This window comes from Heliangelus exortis, chromosome 11, assembly GCF_036169615.1.
Source record: "Heliangelus exortis chromosome 11, bHelExo1.hap1, whole genome shotgun sequence".
In the NCBI taxonomy this organism is placed as follows: Eukaryota; Metazoa; Chordata; class Aves; order Apodiformes; family Trochilidae; genus Heliangelus; species Heliangelus exortis.
In genome coordinates, this window is record NC_092432.1 from 516,093 (window position 1) to 534,382 (window position 18,290).

At 52.4% G+C, this 18,290-nt stretch overlaps 2 protein-coding genes across 6 annotated transcripts in view; one reads left to right on the forward strand and one right to left on the reverse strand.

The window, feature by feature from the left end:
* The first annotated feature begins 658 nt into the window (after positions 1-658).
* On the forward strand, positions 659-10,369 carry WDR76 (WD repeat domain 76). Of its 2 annotated transcripts, none has more exons than XM_071754053.1 (13): positions 659-809; positions 1,183-1,488; positions 2,209-2,301; positions 3,184-3,239; positions 4,100-4,220; positions 4,959-5,060; positions 5,155-5,198; positions 5,286-5,439; positions 6,752-6,904; positions 7,563-7,777; positions 8,248-8,400; positions 9,739-9,792; positions 9,953-10,369. In XM_071754053.1, the coding sequence occupies exons 1-13, from the start codon at positions 741-743 to the stop codon at positions 10,206-10,208; spliced, it is 1,776 nt and encodes a 591-aa protein (XP_071610154.1). In that variant the 5' UTR covers positions 659-740; the 3' UTR covers positions 10,209-10,369. The 2 variants fall into 2 exon arrangements, with proteins under 2 accessions (XP_071610154.1, XP_071610155.1); XM_071754054.1 differs by lacking the exon at positions 659-809 and adding an exon at positions 981-1,033.
* Positions 10,370-10,751: 382 nt separating this feature from the next.
* Positions 10,752-18,290, reverse strand: part of FRMD5 (FERM domain containing 5) — a 51,936-nt gene continuing 44,397 nt past the window's right edge. Inside the window, exons 11-15 of one of the 4 annotated variants that reach the window (XM_071754056.1) lie at positions 17,731-17,805; positions 16,911-16,979; positions 16,666-16,772; positions 13,417-13,757; positions 11,880-13,237 (exon numbers count right to left, since the gene is read on the reverse strand). In XM_071754056.1, the coding sequence (XP_071610157.1) occupies positions 13,190-13,237; positions 13,417-13,757; positions 16,666-16,772; positions 16,911-16,979; positions 17,731-17,805 (640 nt within the window). In that variant the 3' untranslated portion in view covers positions 11,880-13,189. Of the gene's footprint in view, positions 13,758-16,665; positions 16,773-16,910; positions 16,980-17,730; positions 17,806-18,290 lie in introns of all 4 variants that reach the window. The other 3 variants (XM_071754057.1, XM_071754058.1, XM_071754055.1) reach the window with 3 other exon arrangements.

Sequence of the window (18,290 nt, forward strand, 5' to 3'; positions counted from 1 at the left end):
GCTCTGCTGAAAATGCAAGCTTTGGGATGTTCACTGGAGAGAGAAAATGTAATTCACATCTGTAAGTTTCAAGTTTAATCCCTAGGTCCTGGGGGGTGCCTCCTGTGAGGGACACGCTGTGCCTGAGGTGTGCTTTATTGAGATGGGGTTTCGTTTGGTTGGTTGTTTTTAAAAAGCCTGTGGTCTTGTCACAGCCAGGACACAGCGTTTGAGGTGTCTTTGGCTGCCACTTGTCTCCTCGGAGGGCAACCCCGGTGAGTTTGTGGTTTCCAGGCACACCTTTTGTCCTCACACCCACCCTCCAGAGCTCGGCTGTTTGCAGGGATGGAGCAGAGGATTTTATCAGCTGTTCCTGGCTGCTGTTGTCTATTTTAACCTGCCTTGCACGCCTTCAGAACATCTTCATTAACTTCACTTACAAAAGCTCACCCGAGCACACCAAGCTGTACCCGTATTGCTGCAGGGCACGATCCTGCCCCTGCTCCATCCATCGGGATTTTAAACCTTTACCCGGCAGACCCGGGGACAACCGCCGGGACCCGCGCAGCCCCGGGGTGGGGGGAGTGTTTGGGCAGCTCTGGCGCTCAGATACCCTTCGGGGTGAGGAGCGCTCCAGACACCCAGCCCCGGGCCCCGCGGCTGCCGGCCCGGAAGGCGCCGTGGGCGGGAGCCGGGCCCGGGCCGCCCCTCTCCGGCGCGGGAAGCGGCCGCTCCGCCCCCGGCCCGGCGCTCAGCCCGCCATGGCGCTATCGCAGGGCGGGACGGCCGAGCCCGAGGAGCCGTCACCCCACACCCTGCAGCGAATGCAGGTCAGGAACCGGTGGGAGTGCGGGGGGAGGAGGAGGAGGAGGAGGAGGATGAAAGGCCGTAAGAGCCGAGTGCTCCCGGGGCGAGGGGAGGGCGGGCGGGCGGAAGGGGCCGGGGCTGTGAGGAGAGGAGCGGGCGGGAGGCGGGCACAGGCGGAGAGGGGCCAGGGGCGGCCGGCGGCGGGGAGATGGGAGCGTGGGGGAGCCGGGGCTGCGGGCAGGAGGAGGTACGGGGGAGCCGGGGCTGCGGGAATGGGAGCGGGGGGGATGGAGGAGCCGGGGCTGCGGGACCGGGGCGGGGGTTCGGCGCGGTCCGGCGGGCAGAGAGCGCGGGATCGGTCCGGATCGCCGCCGAGCTCCCGGTTTCCCTCCCCAGGAGTCCACCCCGCCGGGGCCGGTGGAGCTCCAGCCCGTCCCGGAGCAGGGCGAGCGGCAAGCGGCGGCAGCGCGGCAGCTGCGGGTGCTGCTGACCCCGGTGGCGGTGCCGGGCGAGCGGCTGCCCCAGAAGCGGCTCCTGGGCGCCTACGGCGGGGCCGAGGGCAGCGACCCGGCCGGGAAGAGGCTCTGTCTGCACCCCAGCCCCAGGAAAACCCGGTCGCCACAAGCATCACCGGCGGGCAAGGGCTCGGGAGGCGTCTGGGATGCGGAGAGCGACGGGAGCGATGGGGGAGACGCTGCCCTGGTGAGTGAGCGAGTGATGCCTGGGCATCCCGGCACGGGAGATGGGGCTCTGCGGGCCTCAAGACACACACACTTATTACGGGTTTACAGCTAAAGTCTGAAAGTATTTGTCCTTTGTATGTAATTTTTTTTTTTTTTTGTTAGCGTCTCTGGCTGGCCTGGTGAAAGTTTGTTTTACCCTCACAAAGTGTGTAAGGGATGAAGAAGAACACTCTTGCCACCAGAGTATATAAAACCATATATAAAATGGCAGCAAAAGCATCAGTGGGTTTTGTGCTGCCAGTAACCATTTTCCTGGCCTTTTTACAGGTGGATACAGTCACACAATATGAAAGTTTTGACAGTTTTCATTTATATTTAAGTAATTTCAACGTGTTGAGTCCACCTTAGGTAAAAATTATCTAAGACTTTTATTCCATTTATGCTGGGTATTTGTTGTGTTGCTGAAGTTTTAAGTTGCTTATTGGTTCACTTCAGTCTTGTCTTCATCCCAGCAAGATTTTGGTGAACTGGCCCTTTTTGTAAAATTAATGCAGGTATTAAGATTTGTGATGCAAGCTGGTGTCAGTGTGGAGAAGTTTTGGTACTCAAGTGGGATCACCCCAGTTTGTATGTGTACAACCACTTAGAAATTAGGCAATCGATTTAGAGGCTCACTTCCCAGGAGCCTGGAACATCTTACATCTGTACAATGAAGAGTAATTGGCTTTTCTTTTTGTAGGATGGATACTCACAGTTGTCAGCTTACGAGAGGAAAAGACTAAAAAACATCACAGAAAATGCTAAATTCTTTGCTGCCTTGAAGCTGCACGAGGTTTGTGTAAATCCTACGTAGTCTCAAAATGCTCTCTCTCCAAGTGTAATGATAATTACACTGTGGAACCCTTCCCTGGCAGTGGTGGGCATGTGGGGAGAGCCCCCAAAGCTTCCTGAGACCTCAGGGCCTGCAGCCTCCTCCTTGTGGTGTCACTCCCAAGCCCTTGTGCCCAGTGGTGAGCTCTGGCACTGGCTCAGTGCAGGCTTAGCTGTTATCTCACTGCAGGGTGGGGATGCTCAGCTCAGCCCCAGTGCTCGGGGGTGTCCTGTCTGCTCACACCTCTGCCATGGTTCTGCTCATCTGGGTGAAGCTGTCCTGAGGGTTGAGGCAGTGGGGTTTCAAAGGCGAGACAGGTTAAGCCTTTACTCTTCTTTCCATGCTCTTCCAGTCACTTGGATTTTTTTTTTTTTATTTTGAATTCATGGTATATCCCATTTCTGGCAGCACTGAGGGGATTATCTCCTTGAATGCCTGCATGCTGATTATACCAGGCTGCAAGATATGTCTGGGCCTGTCTAGAGGGCAGTACAACTCTTTGCCTCCAAGACTGAAACTTGATTAAAAACAACTCCTTTTCTTCCAGTTCCCTCAGAGAGGTCAGTCAGGACTGGGCAGGCTGGCTGTACCCCCAGCACTGACTGCAGGGTAGGGGGGAACCAGCAAAAGGAGCTGTAGCATCTCAGTGGCCTTCAGCACTGCCAGTGTGGGCTGCCACAGCCCAGAGGCAGGCAGATATTGATGCTTAAAAATCCCTTTTTATTATCGTTATAAATAATTCCAGTAGACTTTGTTGCAGCCTTTAGAGAATTGTATTTTACACAGGTTGATCTTTTATGCTTGTTATATAAATATATTAATATTTTTTTTTCTCTCTTTAAGTCAGCAGCACGACTTAACCAGATTGCAACTAAAAGACCATCTCATGTCACCAAAAGGTAAAATAACTCTATAGGAGCTGTGTGTCACTGTTCCTTCCCTGTGTGCTGGTTTAACATGTCTGTCCCCACACACCAGCAGCAGGGAGAGCTGGTGAGGACTCTCCCTGTGAAGCTAAAGCTGGAGAACTGGTTATCTTCTGCTGTGTGAATTTGGGCACAGAGAGCTCCTCTGGGTACAGCTTCTCCCTTGTCATCCTTTGGAAAGAAAATGACAGTATTAATGTATGTTTTGTTAGATTTCAGAATTTGTTCTTTTTGTGCTGTTTGTGTTGAGGTATTTCAAGAACATTTCTTTTTGTCTGATGACATTTTTGCTTGATGGATAAACGAAGAAATGTTAAATGATGAAAAAAAATGATAGGAAAATGTGTGGAAGAGGAAGAAGGGAGATAGAGCTAGATGCAGGGGACAGGGTAACGAGTTAGAGTAGAAGAAAAGACATTTGACAGTGCCAAAACAGTGCCAGGTAAAGCAGAAAAAAATGAGTTTAACAGAACAGGAAGATACATGATGAAAGAAAGTGGGGAAGTATCTTGCCACTCATTCTTGTACTCATGAATTATAAATAAGGAGAGCTGGGAAGAAAAGCGACAGCAGCAGGATGTGTTACAAATGAAACAAAAATGCAGTTATGTACCCATGTGTTGCAAAATACCTTTTTTTGTTGTTGCTTCTTGCTGCTGTCACTGAAGGAAAAAGTCAGCACAGCACAACCCTCCTGAAACGAGTCGGAGCAGCCAGGCTGCCCATCTGGGCACAGTGTTAGAGCTGTACTTCTGAACCTCACTACTCTTAAATGCAGAGGGCTTTTGCTGTAGAGCTGCCTCCCTGATTTTGAGGTGTTTCACTTGTTCCAGAGCTAAACCTAAAAAGGCAGAAGATGAAACCGTGCGGCGAAGGTCGATGCGGCTGCAGAGAGTGGAACCATCAGAAGTCCCAGTGCCAGAGCTGTCTGCACAGCCAGGACCAGAGAAATATGTAAGATGGGGAAGAGTTAGAGGAGATGTGGGGGTGTGTGTGTGTAGAGGAGCTGTGTGACAGCAGCTCTGGTGAGGTTGGCTGCTGGTACTTGTCACTGCTGGGCTGACACTGCCACGGTGTGTTACAGGGTGGCAGTAATAAAAGGTAAATTTGTTGGGGATCAGGCTTCCCGTGTCCTCTCTGGGAGAGGCAGGGTTCTGTGGCTCAGGTTGATGCATCAGCACAGTCTGGGGTGATCAGGAGGGTCCTCAGGTACAACGTGATACATTTTAAAACAGCACATAGATCTGAGCAGCTTTAAATTCAGAGTCTTATTGCTCTGTTTGAATGTTATTTCACTGCAACTTTTGCTCCTGATTATTTTCCTTTGAAATATTTATTACCTTTTTGAAGTAGTGCTATAGCACTGAATAAAATTCTGTTTCTCTGAGGGATGGAAATTTAAATCTCCCATGGTGCAGCAGAATAAAGCTAAAACTCTGTATCATGGTTATTGAAGATAAACCTTGCTGGAGTGTCAGGAGGGAGAGGAAGGAAAATGGGGGGGCTGTTGGTCTTTTTGTTGTGTTCAGTAAAGTTCTGTTTATATTTCTAATAAGATTTGATGCAAACTTTGTCGTTATGTTTATTTCTTGTATTTATCATGAGTGTGTTCTCAGGACAGCTGGTGTGTCAGTTCACCCTGTTTGGAGGTTTAGTTGTTTTAAGTTACAAAAATTGCCTGTGTTGCTCCAGCCTCAGGTTCCAGCTGGACCTTTGCCAATGGTTCCAGAAGATCAGGTGGAGAGCAGTAAACTGACAGAGGATTTATTGGCAACGTGGTTGAGGATCACTGAGGTATTACTGGATGCAATTACTTATTTTTGGATAATATAATTTAGTTGAAGTTCTAAGTAATCTAATTCTGATAATTATTTTTTTCTATCCATAGGTGAAAGCTTGTGATACTGAAAAGAGCACATGGGACATGAAAAGGTAATCTGAAGACAGAGCTAAAAGCTGGGAATTGTCTTGTTCTCCTTTCCTCCCCTGAGGAGCTAACACTTGGATGATGCTGTCTAGGTACCAAGACAGCCTGAGCAGCATGGTCCTCTGTGAAGATAACATAAAAAAGGTGGTGAAGAACAGGGTGTGTTCCATGGCCATCCACCCTTCAGAAAGCACCATCCTCGTGGCTGCTGGAGACAAGTGGGGGCAGGTTGGGCTCTGGAATGTGGTGAGTTGTCAGCCTGCTCCTCACCTGCTGAGCTGTTGGCTGTGGGGTGGATGCAGGAGGAGTCTGCAGCATCGTTTTGTACTTTCCCCATCCTTGCAGATAACACTGTTGAGTTGGGGCTCACCAGAGCTGCTTGAAAAGTCTGTCTGGTCCTTGGCAAAGCCAGGATTAGTGGGAGGAAAGGTTGCACTGGTGATTTTGGGGGGAAGAAAAGGGATCAATAGCTGAAAGAGTACCATCAGTGAGGGTTAAAATTGCAGTTCACCAGTGAGAGATCCAGGATCTATTCACAGTACCCTTGTAGCAATACCACAACCAGGATTTGGAGGCTGAGGGGAAATGGATGCTCAAGTATTTGTTTTGTGAGTTTGTGCAAATTTTGGGTAGCAGCAGTGAGTCACTGTTCCCAGATGGCAGAGATGTAATTTCTCTGCCAGTGTCTGTGCTGGCATGGATTTACTTACATTGTCTCTTGAAAAATATCTGAGCATTTGGTGCTTTGAAAACTTTGAGGGTGTTGCAGATAGTCTCACTGTTGTTTTTGAAGTGCCTTAATCATTCCTGCAGCAAGAATCCTTATGGGTGCCCTTGATTTACACCTTTGTAACCTCCCCCTGCACCCTCCTTTTCCATCCCACCTCATCCAGAGCAGCTGCTTGAAGTTCACCCCCAGGCAGATTTCCTTCTGATTTTTTGCCAAGCCAGTAACCTCTTCAGTCGTTTTTGCCATGATGGCTTCAGGAAACTGATCAGCTAAACTAATCTGTGAGGCTCTGACTCAATGCTAAAACAGTTTCAGCTGCTCTGTGCAGAGGGGGAAGCTCTGGCTGTGCAGCTGCAGTCAGGACCTGTCAGTGTGGGAGCTGGTGACAGGGAGGGCTCTGGGTGCTGCAGGGACTCTTGGCCTTGTGAGGACATTTCAGTGGAAGCCCAGGCTTTCTAAGGTTACTCTTTTCCCTTTTGCCCTCCATTTTTTATTTCCCTGAAGTGAGTTGGACTCGACCAAGTTTGGGAGCAGAGTGGTCTTTGTGGGATGGACTGGAGTTTGTTCCAAAGTGATCTGTTCAGTGTCTTTGACAATGAGGTAGTTTGAGTGAGGGCAGAATCAGAAGAGCAGATACAGGGGATTGTGCTTGACATTCAGTTTGGGTCACGCTGTTTAGTTTGAGTTCTGAAGACCCCAGTGTGTTTTGATGTAAATGGCAAGTGTTTGGTCCTCAGCAGGGTGCTCAGCTGTGAAACTGAAGAACCATTTCTCTTAGGGACAAACCCAGCTTGGCAGAAGTGACACTGAGTCTCTGTTGTTTTCCAGAGCTGTAGGTCTGAGGAAGGAGCACACGTCTTTGTTCCCCACAGTGATCCAGTCAGCTGCATGCATTTTTCTCCCTGCAATGCTGCTCAGCTGCTGTCCCTCAGCCACAGCACCCTGCGCTGCGGCGACGTCACCAGGGCTGTCTTTGACGAGGTGAGTGCTGCAGGCTCCTGGGGAATCCCTTCCTCTGCTCTGCTGCAAAGCTTTGGTCTCCTGATACCTGTTGGTTGCTGGGTTAAATAAAAGGAAGTTCAGAATTCCATTTCCCCAAGGACACACAAATTAGTCTTTAATAAACCTCATAAAAATACAGAGGTGTTGCCAAGTCAGTAGAACTCCCAATTTCCTTCCTGCAGAGTCAGTTCCCATTACTGAATTTAATTTCATATCCCAGTACTTAATCACCACCTGACTGTTTTCAAAAGCAGGACCTTTTAATGATGGGAAGCGAGTCGTTTAAAGAACTAAATCTTACCAAAAAATCCCCACTGGATTAGTGGGACATGGAGGTGATGGTGTCTTGTGAGAGGTGTCTTGTTCTGACAGAGGATTCAGAGCACGTTGTTGCCAGCCTGTTTGGGATGGTTAATGATGCCCTCTGGGGAAAGCACAGCCCTGGTACAGATGGGTGACCTACGTGGGTAGCTAAGGCTGGAGCTATCACATTAGGTAGACTTCATTAGTATCTGCAGTAAATTAGAAAAGGAAAGCCTGAAATGTACATCCCAGGGGGTGCTTTGGGTACTGTGAATAACCCTGTGTGTTTTGTTGATAGTTGTGGTTATGTTTGACCTTTTTTGCCTCTGCTCAGGTGTTCAGGAATGAAGGAAACCTCTCTTCCTTTGACTTTCTGGAGGACAGTGCCTCCACAGCCATCGTAGGACACTGGGATGGTGACATTGCTGTTGTGGACAGACGGACCCCAGGAACCTCTCCAGAGCTTTCTGCAGACATTGGCTTCAGCAGGACGAGGACAGTCCATGTTCACCCAGTGAATAAGCAGTATTTCCTGGCTGCTGGCTCAGTGTATGTAGCTCAGTGTGTTTGGCAGCTGCTGTGTCTGCTCAGTGCTCTGTCTGCAGCAGTGTCTGAAGGCAGCTCTGCCCTGCACCTTTGGAGGGCAGGAGCAGCTGTTGAGGAGGCAGAGGATTTGTCAGCATCAGTGTGGAGTTAGAGCTTTCTTGATCTTTTTAGAAAACAAGCTTTTAGTTCTTTGAAGGTTTAAAAATGTGATTTGACTTTCCTTCACCTTGTGGTACAAAATGCTTTTGTGAGTCCCTGTGTTCTGACAGCTCACAGTGCAGAGGGACTTTGCTGCTCTGGGCTGGTTTTGGTGCTCTCAAGGTCCTGTGGAGCCACTGGCTGTAATTAAGCACTGCTGCAGGGAAGCTCTAAGCACAGCTCCCATAAATCTCCATTGTCTCTTTTTGGTAAAGGGAGAGTAATTGCTTTAATTGTCACCTCTGAAAGTGCTGTGTGTGTGCTCTGTCTTGCAGGGATGTTTGTGTCTATGACCTTCGGTACCTGAAGCCCAAGGGGAACAACCCTGTGAGCTCTCTGAAAGGACACACAAAAAGTGTGGCTTCTGCCTATTTCTCCCCTGTCACTGGGAACAGGGTGGTGACAGTGTGTGCTGATGACAAGCTGAGGTGAGATGGGGGGAGGAGTAATCTGTATGGAAGATATCAAACAGTATTTTTTATTATTATTATTTCCTATCTGCATTACCCAGCATTGAGAGCTTTCTTGTCTTAATAATTTTTTAAAAGTGATAAAGATTTGCTCGCATTGTCATTTTTTAATGTTGTTTTTCATGATCTGGGGGGATTTTTTTCTAATTATTTATTTTCCTGAAGAATATTTTAACAGTGAACAGGAAAATGCAGGTACTGTTAGTCTGTAAAAAGCTAAAAAGAAAAACCAAAACCAAATAAAAGACCTGAAACCAAACAAACAAACCAGCCAAAAACCTGGCTTGTGAATATGACTACAAAATGGTTAGAAACTGAGTTTATTTTTAGTGTCTGCTGCTTAAAATTATGATAATATCAGCTCTTTTGTAGCTGGTCTGCCATTTGATAATTTAAACTGCTGTGTTTTGTGCTGTATTAGAGAGATTAGAGAAAACTGGGGCTCTGCTCTACAGATGTGTGTGTGTGGAGGATGCTGAGAAGAATCAGGGTGTGCTGCTGCTGTTCCTGCACTCTGTGTTTTGCCTGGAAATTTGGTCTCTGCTCTTCCCCTTCTGCACATGGGGAAGGGTTGTTGTGTGTCACACTTCCTTTCCCCTGTGATGTGTTCACCATGGATAAGGGAGGATTTGTTCTCCATAGTAGGCTTGGTTGTGAAAATTGTAAATTTGTAACTGTGAATTACAAAATTGTAAATCCTTGGTCCTAACAGAGTGGGCACGAGTACAAAATGGGGGTGAGCAAAGCAGAACATTTGTGCCTGGCACAATGGAGGAGAGAGGCTCCATCATTTGCTGCCTCCTCCTTGGACAATCAGAACTCCTCTGTTCACCCAGCAGCTCCTTGAACTTTTTGCTCTGGGGGTTGGGACCCTGAGATTTTATCAGGGGTGAGGGAGAGCCCATCCCAGATCTGTTGGTGGTTTCCCTGTCAGCTGAGGGAGCCCTGGGAGCTGTGTCTGGTGGGATTCCACCCTGGTGTGTGCTGCCCTCCCCATGTGCTCTTCCCTGGGCAGGACGTGGGGCTGGAGGAGCCACTCTGAGGCCGTCCTTGTGCCCTCCCCCTCTAACAGCTTTCAAAAAGGATGATTTTCAGTTGTAGCTAAAAGCAGACCTCATTTTAAAAGCAAATTCTATAGCTGTAGTTGGAACATTGGTGCTTATACTCGAGCTGGATGCCTGTGTGCTGTTCACTGCACTGCTCCAGACTTTGGAGGGGTCTGATCTGTGCTGTGTGAGGAAGACCCTGGCTTTTTAACTCACATTCCTTCTCTTAACACACATCTTGTGGTTACAGGGTCTATGACACCACCTCCTTGTCACCAACAGCTGCAGCTCTCAGCACCATCAGGTAAGCTGAGCTCACAGAGCTGGGAGCAGCACCCTGTGGCTCTTCTGCTCCAGGGCACTTGTGGTTAAAGCAAATACAACATTAAACGACTTAAAAATCCTGCGTTCAACAACAGCAATGTTTCTCTCACTTTTTTCCCTTCCTGTTTGTTCCTCTGAAGACACAACAACAACACGGGGCGCTGGCTCACCCGGTTCAGAGCCATCTGGGACCCTAAGCAGGAGGACTGCTTCGTGGTGGGCAGCATGGCACGGCCCAGGCAGATAGAAGTCTTCCAAGACACTGGAAAATTGTTGCACTCCTTCTACAACGAGGACTGTCTTGGATCTGTGTGCTCCATCAACATTGTTCATCCCACCAAGAACATCCTGGTGGGTGGCAACTCCAGCGGCCGTCTCCACGTGTTCAAGGAATAAAGAAAAGTGGTGCACATTCCTTTTTTCTTTTTTTTTTTTTTTTTTTTGGTTTTTTTTGCATTCTCTTTGGTTAATCCACACCAAGCTGTTTCTAAGCTAGCTGCGTTTTCTCAGGACTAAAGTGTATTTTAAAAGCTTTAAAATAAATCTTCTAAACTACCTTTGGGATTCTGTCATTAGAAAAAAAAAATTAATCTGCTGTGACAGGCAGTTTGTTGCAAAATAGATACTTTTCCCCAATACTAGAAGTAATTTCTGAAAAAGAGAAACACTGAATCAGTAGGACACAAATTGTCACTGGCATGTCACCTGTCAGTGGCACTCAGCACACATTTAGGATCAGCTCTTGGTGTGAGGCTGATGCCCAGAGGGGACCCCCTGGTCCTGGGATTTTTCATAACTTCAGGGTGTGGGTGGGTGGCCTGAAGGCCAAAATCCTTAAAGGTTTTTGAGCAGAGGTTTGTTTTTGGTTTTTTTTTTCCCTCAAGTTTACAAATTGGTGCTGACACTGCCAGTACTGAACAAATCTCACACCAACTCCAGTTTTCATGATATTTAAATATTTATTTAAATTTAAAAATACTTTTCATGGCACCAATGATCTTATGCTAACTGAGATATTGAATATGTAGAAAAAGGTACTTTTTTTTTTTTTTTTAAGGAAAATGCAACTTACAGTATTTGGCACATGAAAGGTTAATTTCTAGGGTTTTTTTGTTTATGAAAACTAAGAAATTCACATTTTCAGGTATTTTTACCCTCTACTGCTTAAAGATGCAGTACGCTAGTACGAGATTTGTTTGTTCTGATATAAGAACCTATGGAAACAACATTTTAATAGAAAGACAAAGATCAAACTAACAGCAGAACACAAGACGTGATACGGAACGCACAGGGAAAAAAAACAAAGGATGAGAAATCACCAGTTCTTGTGGTTTTTGCAGTAAATTGCTGGGTGGGAACTGCAGAGGTAAAGGAGGGCTGGGCGCTACTCACCGATGGTGTCCGGGTGGGGACCAGGATGGCTCAGGCTGGCAGAGGGGGCTGTGCTGTTATGACGTCACACATTACATCATCAGTGAGGAGGAGGGGACACCAAGGCGTCACCCCCGGGGTGGAAAAAACGTCAGGTTTGGGACTACCACACACTGCATAGAAACACCATGAGCTACGGGCTGAGGTAGGAACCACTACGCTAAGAGTTACTTCCGCTGCGTTGCATAAACCAGGATGGGATGGATAAAAAAATAGAAATAAATAAAATCCATCCTCCATCCCCCCGGCGTGGGGAGTGGGGGGCTCTGCATGTGAGACCCTCCTCGGCCCTTGTGCTGTAAGTGGTGGCCTTGTCCCCAGCGCTGGGACACGGCCACGCAGGGCTTGGTTTCCCTCCCCGTGGGACACGGGGTGCAGGGGACACTTTTTGTTTATTGCAGTGACAAAGGACCCAGGCTGGTGACTTGCCGTGGGGCTGGACAATGTCATTGTCACTCCTTCACCAGGCGCCCGCCGTCATGGGTGGTGGGATGCTCAGAGACAAGAACACAGAGATCAGGCTTGGTAAAACTGCAGTGATGGCCCCAGCTTACGTAAAATCTCTCCCTGAGATGAAATAAAACTTGCTCACCTGTTTTCAACTTTTTTTTTTTTTTTTTTTTTTTTCTTGTCAAACATGTCCAACTTCTCAAGCCAAACTCAACAGAACTGGCTTTTATTGCTCCCTGTGGAAATAGACAGCTGCTGCCCAGGTAGCTGCAGGTCCCGGTGGTTATGTCAATGTACAATGAGTTGGGTTGGTTCATTTTTGCTCCAGAAGAGGCTGATCTGATGGCTGTCCAGTGGCTTGGTCAGTGTCACCTCCACTGCTCCCGTTCGGTCCTATCTTCAGACAAGTCACAAAACGAAAGCTCCTTCCTGTAGTCCAAAACTAGCAAGGGGTTTAATCCTGGTGTTAGGCTTCCAGGCTACAAAAACCTTTCAGATGAAACCATTTGCTCAACATGAACTGCTCAGCACAGCGCACCACGGTCACCCAATCCATGAAGTAAAAAAAAGACTTGATTAGATTTGATAACAAAATAGCATTTTTTTGTTGTTGTTGTTAAAATAGACCTTGAAACAGTCTTTTTTTTTTCTTTTTCCTTTTTTTTTTTTTTTTTTCTTTTCTTTTTTTTTTTTTTTTTGTACAAAACAGGTACAACTCTGGGAGGCTAAAGGTCTTCCTAATAAATCCAACATGGGCACTGGGGGCTGCCCATGTACCCAGGCTGGGCCAAGGGTGCCCGGTGTGCTCTCCCTGCCCTCGGGAGCACCGACGATGCTTCAAGGCTGAGGAGAAAAAGTGAGGAAATTCCGAGTCCGCAGCGAGGGCTGCCCTGGGCTGAGTGATGTGTGCAGGGACCACCCCCCACTGCCCACCAGGGACTCGGGTCACGGGGGGGGTGGCTGCGAAGCGGCGCGGGGTGCACAGTGGTGGATTCCGTAACGTAGGAGTACACGAGTGTTTAAATCAATACTCAGTAGCACCATTGCTAAAGCTCCTGCATAATCCGGCATCGCCAACCTCCCGGCTGATGCTCGTACAATGACGGGGTGGGGGCCCAGAGTGAAATAAATCCCTCTGGTTACTCGGTGCTTCCGAAGCCACGGGCGCATCGGAAAGAGTTGGAACGGTGAAGGTGTTGGGTGGGCTCCAGGCTGGGAGCACCGGGAGGAGGAGGAGGAGGAGGCCCCGGGGCTGCACCCACCCCCGGGTGCTCCGGGGAAGCCTCTGGAGCTGCTCTGGGTTGGGGAGGGAGGATGTGTGTGTGTCTGTCTGTGTGTGTCTGTGTCTCTGTCTGTCTCTGTGTGTCTGTGTCTCTGTCTGTCTCTGTGTCTCTGTCTGTGTCTGTGTTTCTGTGTGTCTGTCTGTGTGCCGAAGATGGCAGCAGGTCTCTCCCCAGGGCCCCGGCCTGTTAGCTGTTGGCTCCTGCCTTCAGGTGTCAATGAGCAGATTTACCACGGCGCGGACTTTGCAGGCAAACCATCGCCTGAGGGGACAAAAGTATTGGTAATGGAACTGCTCGAACTCGGGGGTCTGGCGGATATCACGGAAAAAGGCAGTGTCAAGGTCGGACTCGGTAAGGACGATGAGGAGGAGGAGCAAAACAAAGAGGAGTCCAACTGTCACAAGGAGCAAACGGAGGACACTTAAAACAAACTTATTCACCTGCTCGGCCTGCGCCGCCCCCAGGCTGCCGGGGCACAAGGCCCTCAGCTCCCCGCCGGCCTCCTCAGCCGCCGCCGGCGTGCCGGCCTCCGACTCCTTCTCCTCCTCGATGCTGCACGGGGCCCCATTCGCCTGCCGGGAGAGCAGCATCAGCTCCAGGCTGTGCTCGGCCACCGGGGTGGGCAGCACGCTGTCCGCCGGGCTGTAGTTCTCGTCGGCGATGACCGCCACCCGCTCGCTGCTCTCGGCACGGCCCCCACGGCCGGGGGCTGCGAAGGCGTCGCCGTGGGAGGCTGAACGCACCGGGGTGGAGTGGGCGCTGTCCCGCAGAGACTCCAGGCCTGGGGGGACAGCAGGGGACAGGGGTCACTCAGTGGAGCACGAGGGTGTCCCTCCCACCAAAGGAAACCACCCCGACACCCTTGCCTGGCGCTGTCCCCCCCACCAGGGACACAGCGTGGCTGCCCCTGGCTGCTCGCTGTTGTTCTTGTCCCTCAGGGCCAGCAGCCAGGGCCGCTGGCTGACAGCCTGGACGTGTTGTCAGTCGGTCACCAACACCTCCCTGTGCCGTCATTGCTGAGGTGACAGACCCTCAGCAGCTGCCAGGGACACACTTGAGGTTCCTCTGCTGCCAACCCCTCCCCGGGAGCAGGCACCCACCGCAGTGGGATGAGCTGGGAAATGTGGCTGTAGCTGTGGTGAGAGCTGCTGGGGTGGGAGGTGGGGTCCATACTGGGGCAACTGGAGCTGGGTACCTGGTATCTCATCCCTGGAGACAGCCAAGGCTGCTGCAGCCCATGGGTGATCCTTATGGAGCCTTACAGAGCTGGGGCTTGGAGCAGCCTGGTCCAGTGGGAGGTGTCCCTGCCCAGTGCAGGGGGTTGGGATTAGACAGTCTTTAAGGTCCCTTCCAGCCCAAACCATCCTGTTAGCCTCTGATTTACCTCCTGACCCAAGCCCTGCACCCTGAAGAGAAGCAGCAGGGTCCCAGCTGAGCCAGAGCCCCGCAGGCAGCATGGGCAGAACCATCACCAGAGCCCCTGAGGGGCTGGAGTCAGACACCTCGGGGTGAGGAAAGCAAAGGCTGTGGTGGGGAGAGGGCTGGAAGCTGCCCAGCAGCCTCCTCAGGCATTGCAAGTGGGACTGGAGCCGCCCACAGCTCCGATTTCTATTGCTTCACTACCAAAACCATGTTTTACACCCGGTGACACCCAGGGGAACACGAGCTGCACGAAGGGCTCCCTGCCAGCACACCCAGCGCACACCAGGCTGAGCAGGAGCACGTCAGGCAGGACCAGGGAACCCCCCACCAACCACCCCCCGAAGCCACACAGTCCAAGGCACCCACAACGTGGGGATGGCTCCTGGGGGTGGCAGTTTGGCCATCGCAGCCTTCCCTGGAGGGGCTCTGGTGGTGGACAGGACCTGAGGGTCCCCAGTGCCACCTGGCTGAGGGGGACGGGGCTGGTGGGGAGGGACGGTGTGCCAAAGCACCTGGCACGGTGTCACTGGGTGCCCTGTGCTGCCCAAGGGTGCAGTGAGGAGCCCAAGCCTGTCCTGACAACATTCCTGGGGGCTTTGCAGCCTCCTGGCTGTGGATATTCCCCAGATAACTCCGGATCCAGCTCGGCTTAACATGCCAAAGGGCAGCTCAGGCGAAAAGCACAGCAGAGAAATAAACATGTTCTCACCCCGACAGCTATGTCTGGGGTGTCACAAAGCTCCTGTGAACATCCCCTCGCCACACCGTGTCCCCTCCCTTAGCTCAGCTCCCCTGGGGGGGGCAGCTGATGAGGGGTCCCCCTGCTCCTCACTGCCATCAGAGCGGTGCCACTACCCCCAGACCCAAAACAGCTCCTGATCCCACATCCCTGCATCTCCCGGGGGCTGCGGGCTCAGGGAGCCCCTTGGGGGTCCCCCGGGGACATTCCTGCCACATTCCTGGCCCAGCCCCCACATTACCTGTGGCGGGAGCATCCCTGAGGCTGTGCGGATCCTCGTGGGGGAGGCTGGGGACAGCCGGGAGCAGCGGCAGAATCCCCAGAGCCCGGCCCAGCAGCCGCGGCCCCAGGGCCAGCACACGGACCCGCACCACCCGGCAGCAGTGGTTGATGAGCCGCAGATGGACGCTGACTTTGGTTTTAATCCTGATCAGACACTTCACCATGGCGGCACGGGCGGTGGCACAGGGACCCCGAGGGACTGCGGGGGGCAGCGGGGACAGAGGCTCTTCCCCCCGGCAGGGCTGACGCAGGCAGTGCCCTGGCTGCCCCCCGGCTCAGGGCTATTTTGGGATTTCCACGGGACTGAGCTGAAGTTAGAGCCACAAAAAGCGGCTGCCAGCAGGGCAGGATCTGCCGGGACAGGGGAGGTGTTGGGAGGCCCTGCCAGCTCCGGGTGATTTATCGTGGGAGGTTATTTAATGCTCTGGCAATGGCACACGGGGGGGTGGAGGGGATGGTGCTCACAGTCACCGGGGTGGCAGAGGTGACCCTGTCTGCAGGTCCTGCCCCAAAGCTCGGCACAAACATCAGCCCTGAGGCTCCTCCATGGACATAAATCCCTTTGGCCACTGTGCCACTGCATCCTGTCCCTGCTGGTGGCTCGGGCAGCAGGGTCACCCCCCAAACCCCACACTCCGTGCTCTCCCCATTGCCCTTGTCCATCTCCCAGTTTTCCAAACCTCCTCACACGTACTGCAGCACGCACACGCTGCTCTCCATCATCCCTGTGTCACCAGGACTCAGACGCTGCTGTCACCACTGCCACTGCTGGTGGCACTGCCAGAGCCTCCAGACTTGTCTCCAGCTCCAAGGCTGGTCCCAGCATTTTGCCCTTTACCCAGATGTATCCCACCCCTGCACAGCCCCAGCTGCTGCCCCTTTTGCTGTTATTTCCAACTTAATCTAAGTTACCATTGCTGAGAAATTCTCATCTGCTTTGCTGCTGCACTGGAACCTCCACCCCACTTCCAGCCCTGCACCTTCCTGAGCAAAGCAGCTGCCACCGAACTGTCCCCAGGCTGACAGAGCAAGATCTGGCACTGCCAAGCCTTGCCCTAAGACCATGGGGACACATCAGGGACCTGCCCTGCCCCGGTGTCCCCTCATCAGCAAAAGACAGCTGGATAGGGGTGGGGGCTGCACATCTGTTTCTTGTGCACTGTGGTGTTTGCACACACGTGTGCTGTGTGCACGGGCGTGTGTTTGCACAAGCACACGCCTCCCTGCCTCACTCCCGGTGCCGTACCTTCCATGATGGAGATGTGCACGGCTCTCCTCCGGGTGCGGGGCACGCTGCTCAGCCGGGGGCCGTGCGTGATGGAGGGGCAGCTCCTGCTCGGCACCAGCCCTGCCCTGGGGGGAGGAAGGGGACGGAGTCAGAGCCCCGGGAGGTGCCTGAGCCCCGGCACACGGCAGCTCTGCTGCTCCGGGACCCGGTTCCCGCTGCCACCCCCGGTACCGAGCCCTGCACCGCCGCTGCCGGGCTCTTACCGGTGAATCTCGGGGGGTTCCCTCTTGATCTTGGCGCTGGACTCCATCACCTCCTTCGCCACACGGCCGCTGTGGGAGGGACAAAAACTGCAGCCGTGAGTCCCTGAGCATCGCACCAGTGAGAAACAACCCAACCCCCGCCCAGCAGGTCCCGGCACAGCCTGGCCCCCTCCCCATCCACCCGGGCTGGTGGGGGGGTCTCCCCACAGCTCCAGGAGCAAGCAGAAATAATAGGTGCTGGAAATCGAGGTGATGGAAAGAGCAAGGAAAGGCTGACACCTCTGCCCCACGTTCTGCTGCTTCTCCTGGCATGAGATGCTGGACATGGTGGGGTCACCTCCCCTCTTGGAGGTGGGGGGACACACCGTGGGACCTCTCAGGCCAGCGAGGGGGGTGCTGGCATCGTGAACCTTGCAGCTGGGGAAGTGCTGGGGTCTCTGGTCCTGGAGAGACCCTGCAGAGGTCCCACATCCAGGCTCTCGGCTCCAGGGTGAGGGAGGAGCAACACCCCCAGGAATTTAGGAACTGTGGTGATGCATTTGTCTCCTTGTTTGCAAAAGACAAACTCCAAAGCCCCTGACCATCCTTCTCCATGCCAATCCCTCAAAAAAATCTGCAGTTCTGTGGCTGGGGATAGGGATGTAGCTGTGAAACACAGCAAGCAGCAGTGATGGCCTTGCTGAGGTGGCAGCACTGCAATGGGAGGACCTTGGGTGACAGGAGGGCCCTTATCAAGACCCCAGACCACTGCAGCCCTGACCTGCTCCCTGCAGCTCACCCAAAGGAGCATCTGACAGTGCTGCTGCCTGACAGGATTTACCTGTACCGGAATCTGCTTCCCTTGAAGAACAAGTTGCTGCTGGAGACCGTCCGGACCTGGCTCGACTTTTCCAGCCTGCAACAGCACCAGGAGCTGAGTGAGCACCCCAGGCTGCTGGGCAGGACATGGCCCCAGCCCTGCACAGCAACCCCTCTGCCCTGGTGTGTTCCCAACACCATGCAGGGCAGGTAGCTCTGCTGATGGTGGCTCCAGCAGCAGCCATCCCACCAGACTGACCCCAGCATCAGGGGAAGGGAACCAGGTGGTGCTGGCACATGGCAGAGGGGACAAATTCCAAGAGCAATTCCTTGGAGATGTGAAATGCCACCGGGAATGAAACAGGGACTGGAGGGACACGAGCAGTGTCACAGCATCACCCCACAGCACCACGTGTCCCTGCCAGGAGTGAAAGCAGTGCCCACGCTGTGCCCAGGCTCCAGGATGGATCCGCTGCCAGCAGCTGGAGAGGGCTTGGGTCCCCTGGGTGCACAGGGTCAGCAGTGGGTGAAGCCACCAGGAGGGACAGCAAGCAGCAGTGATGGCTTTGCTGAAGTGGCAGC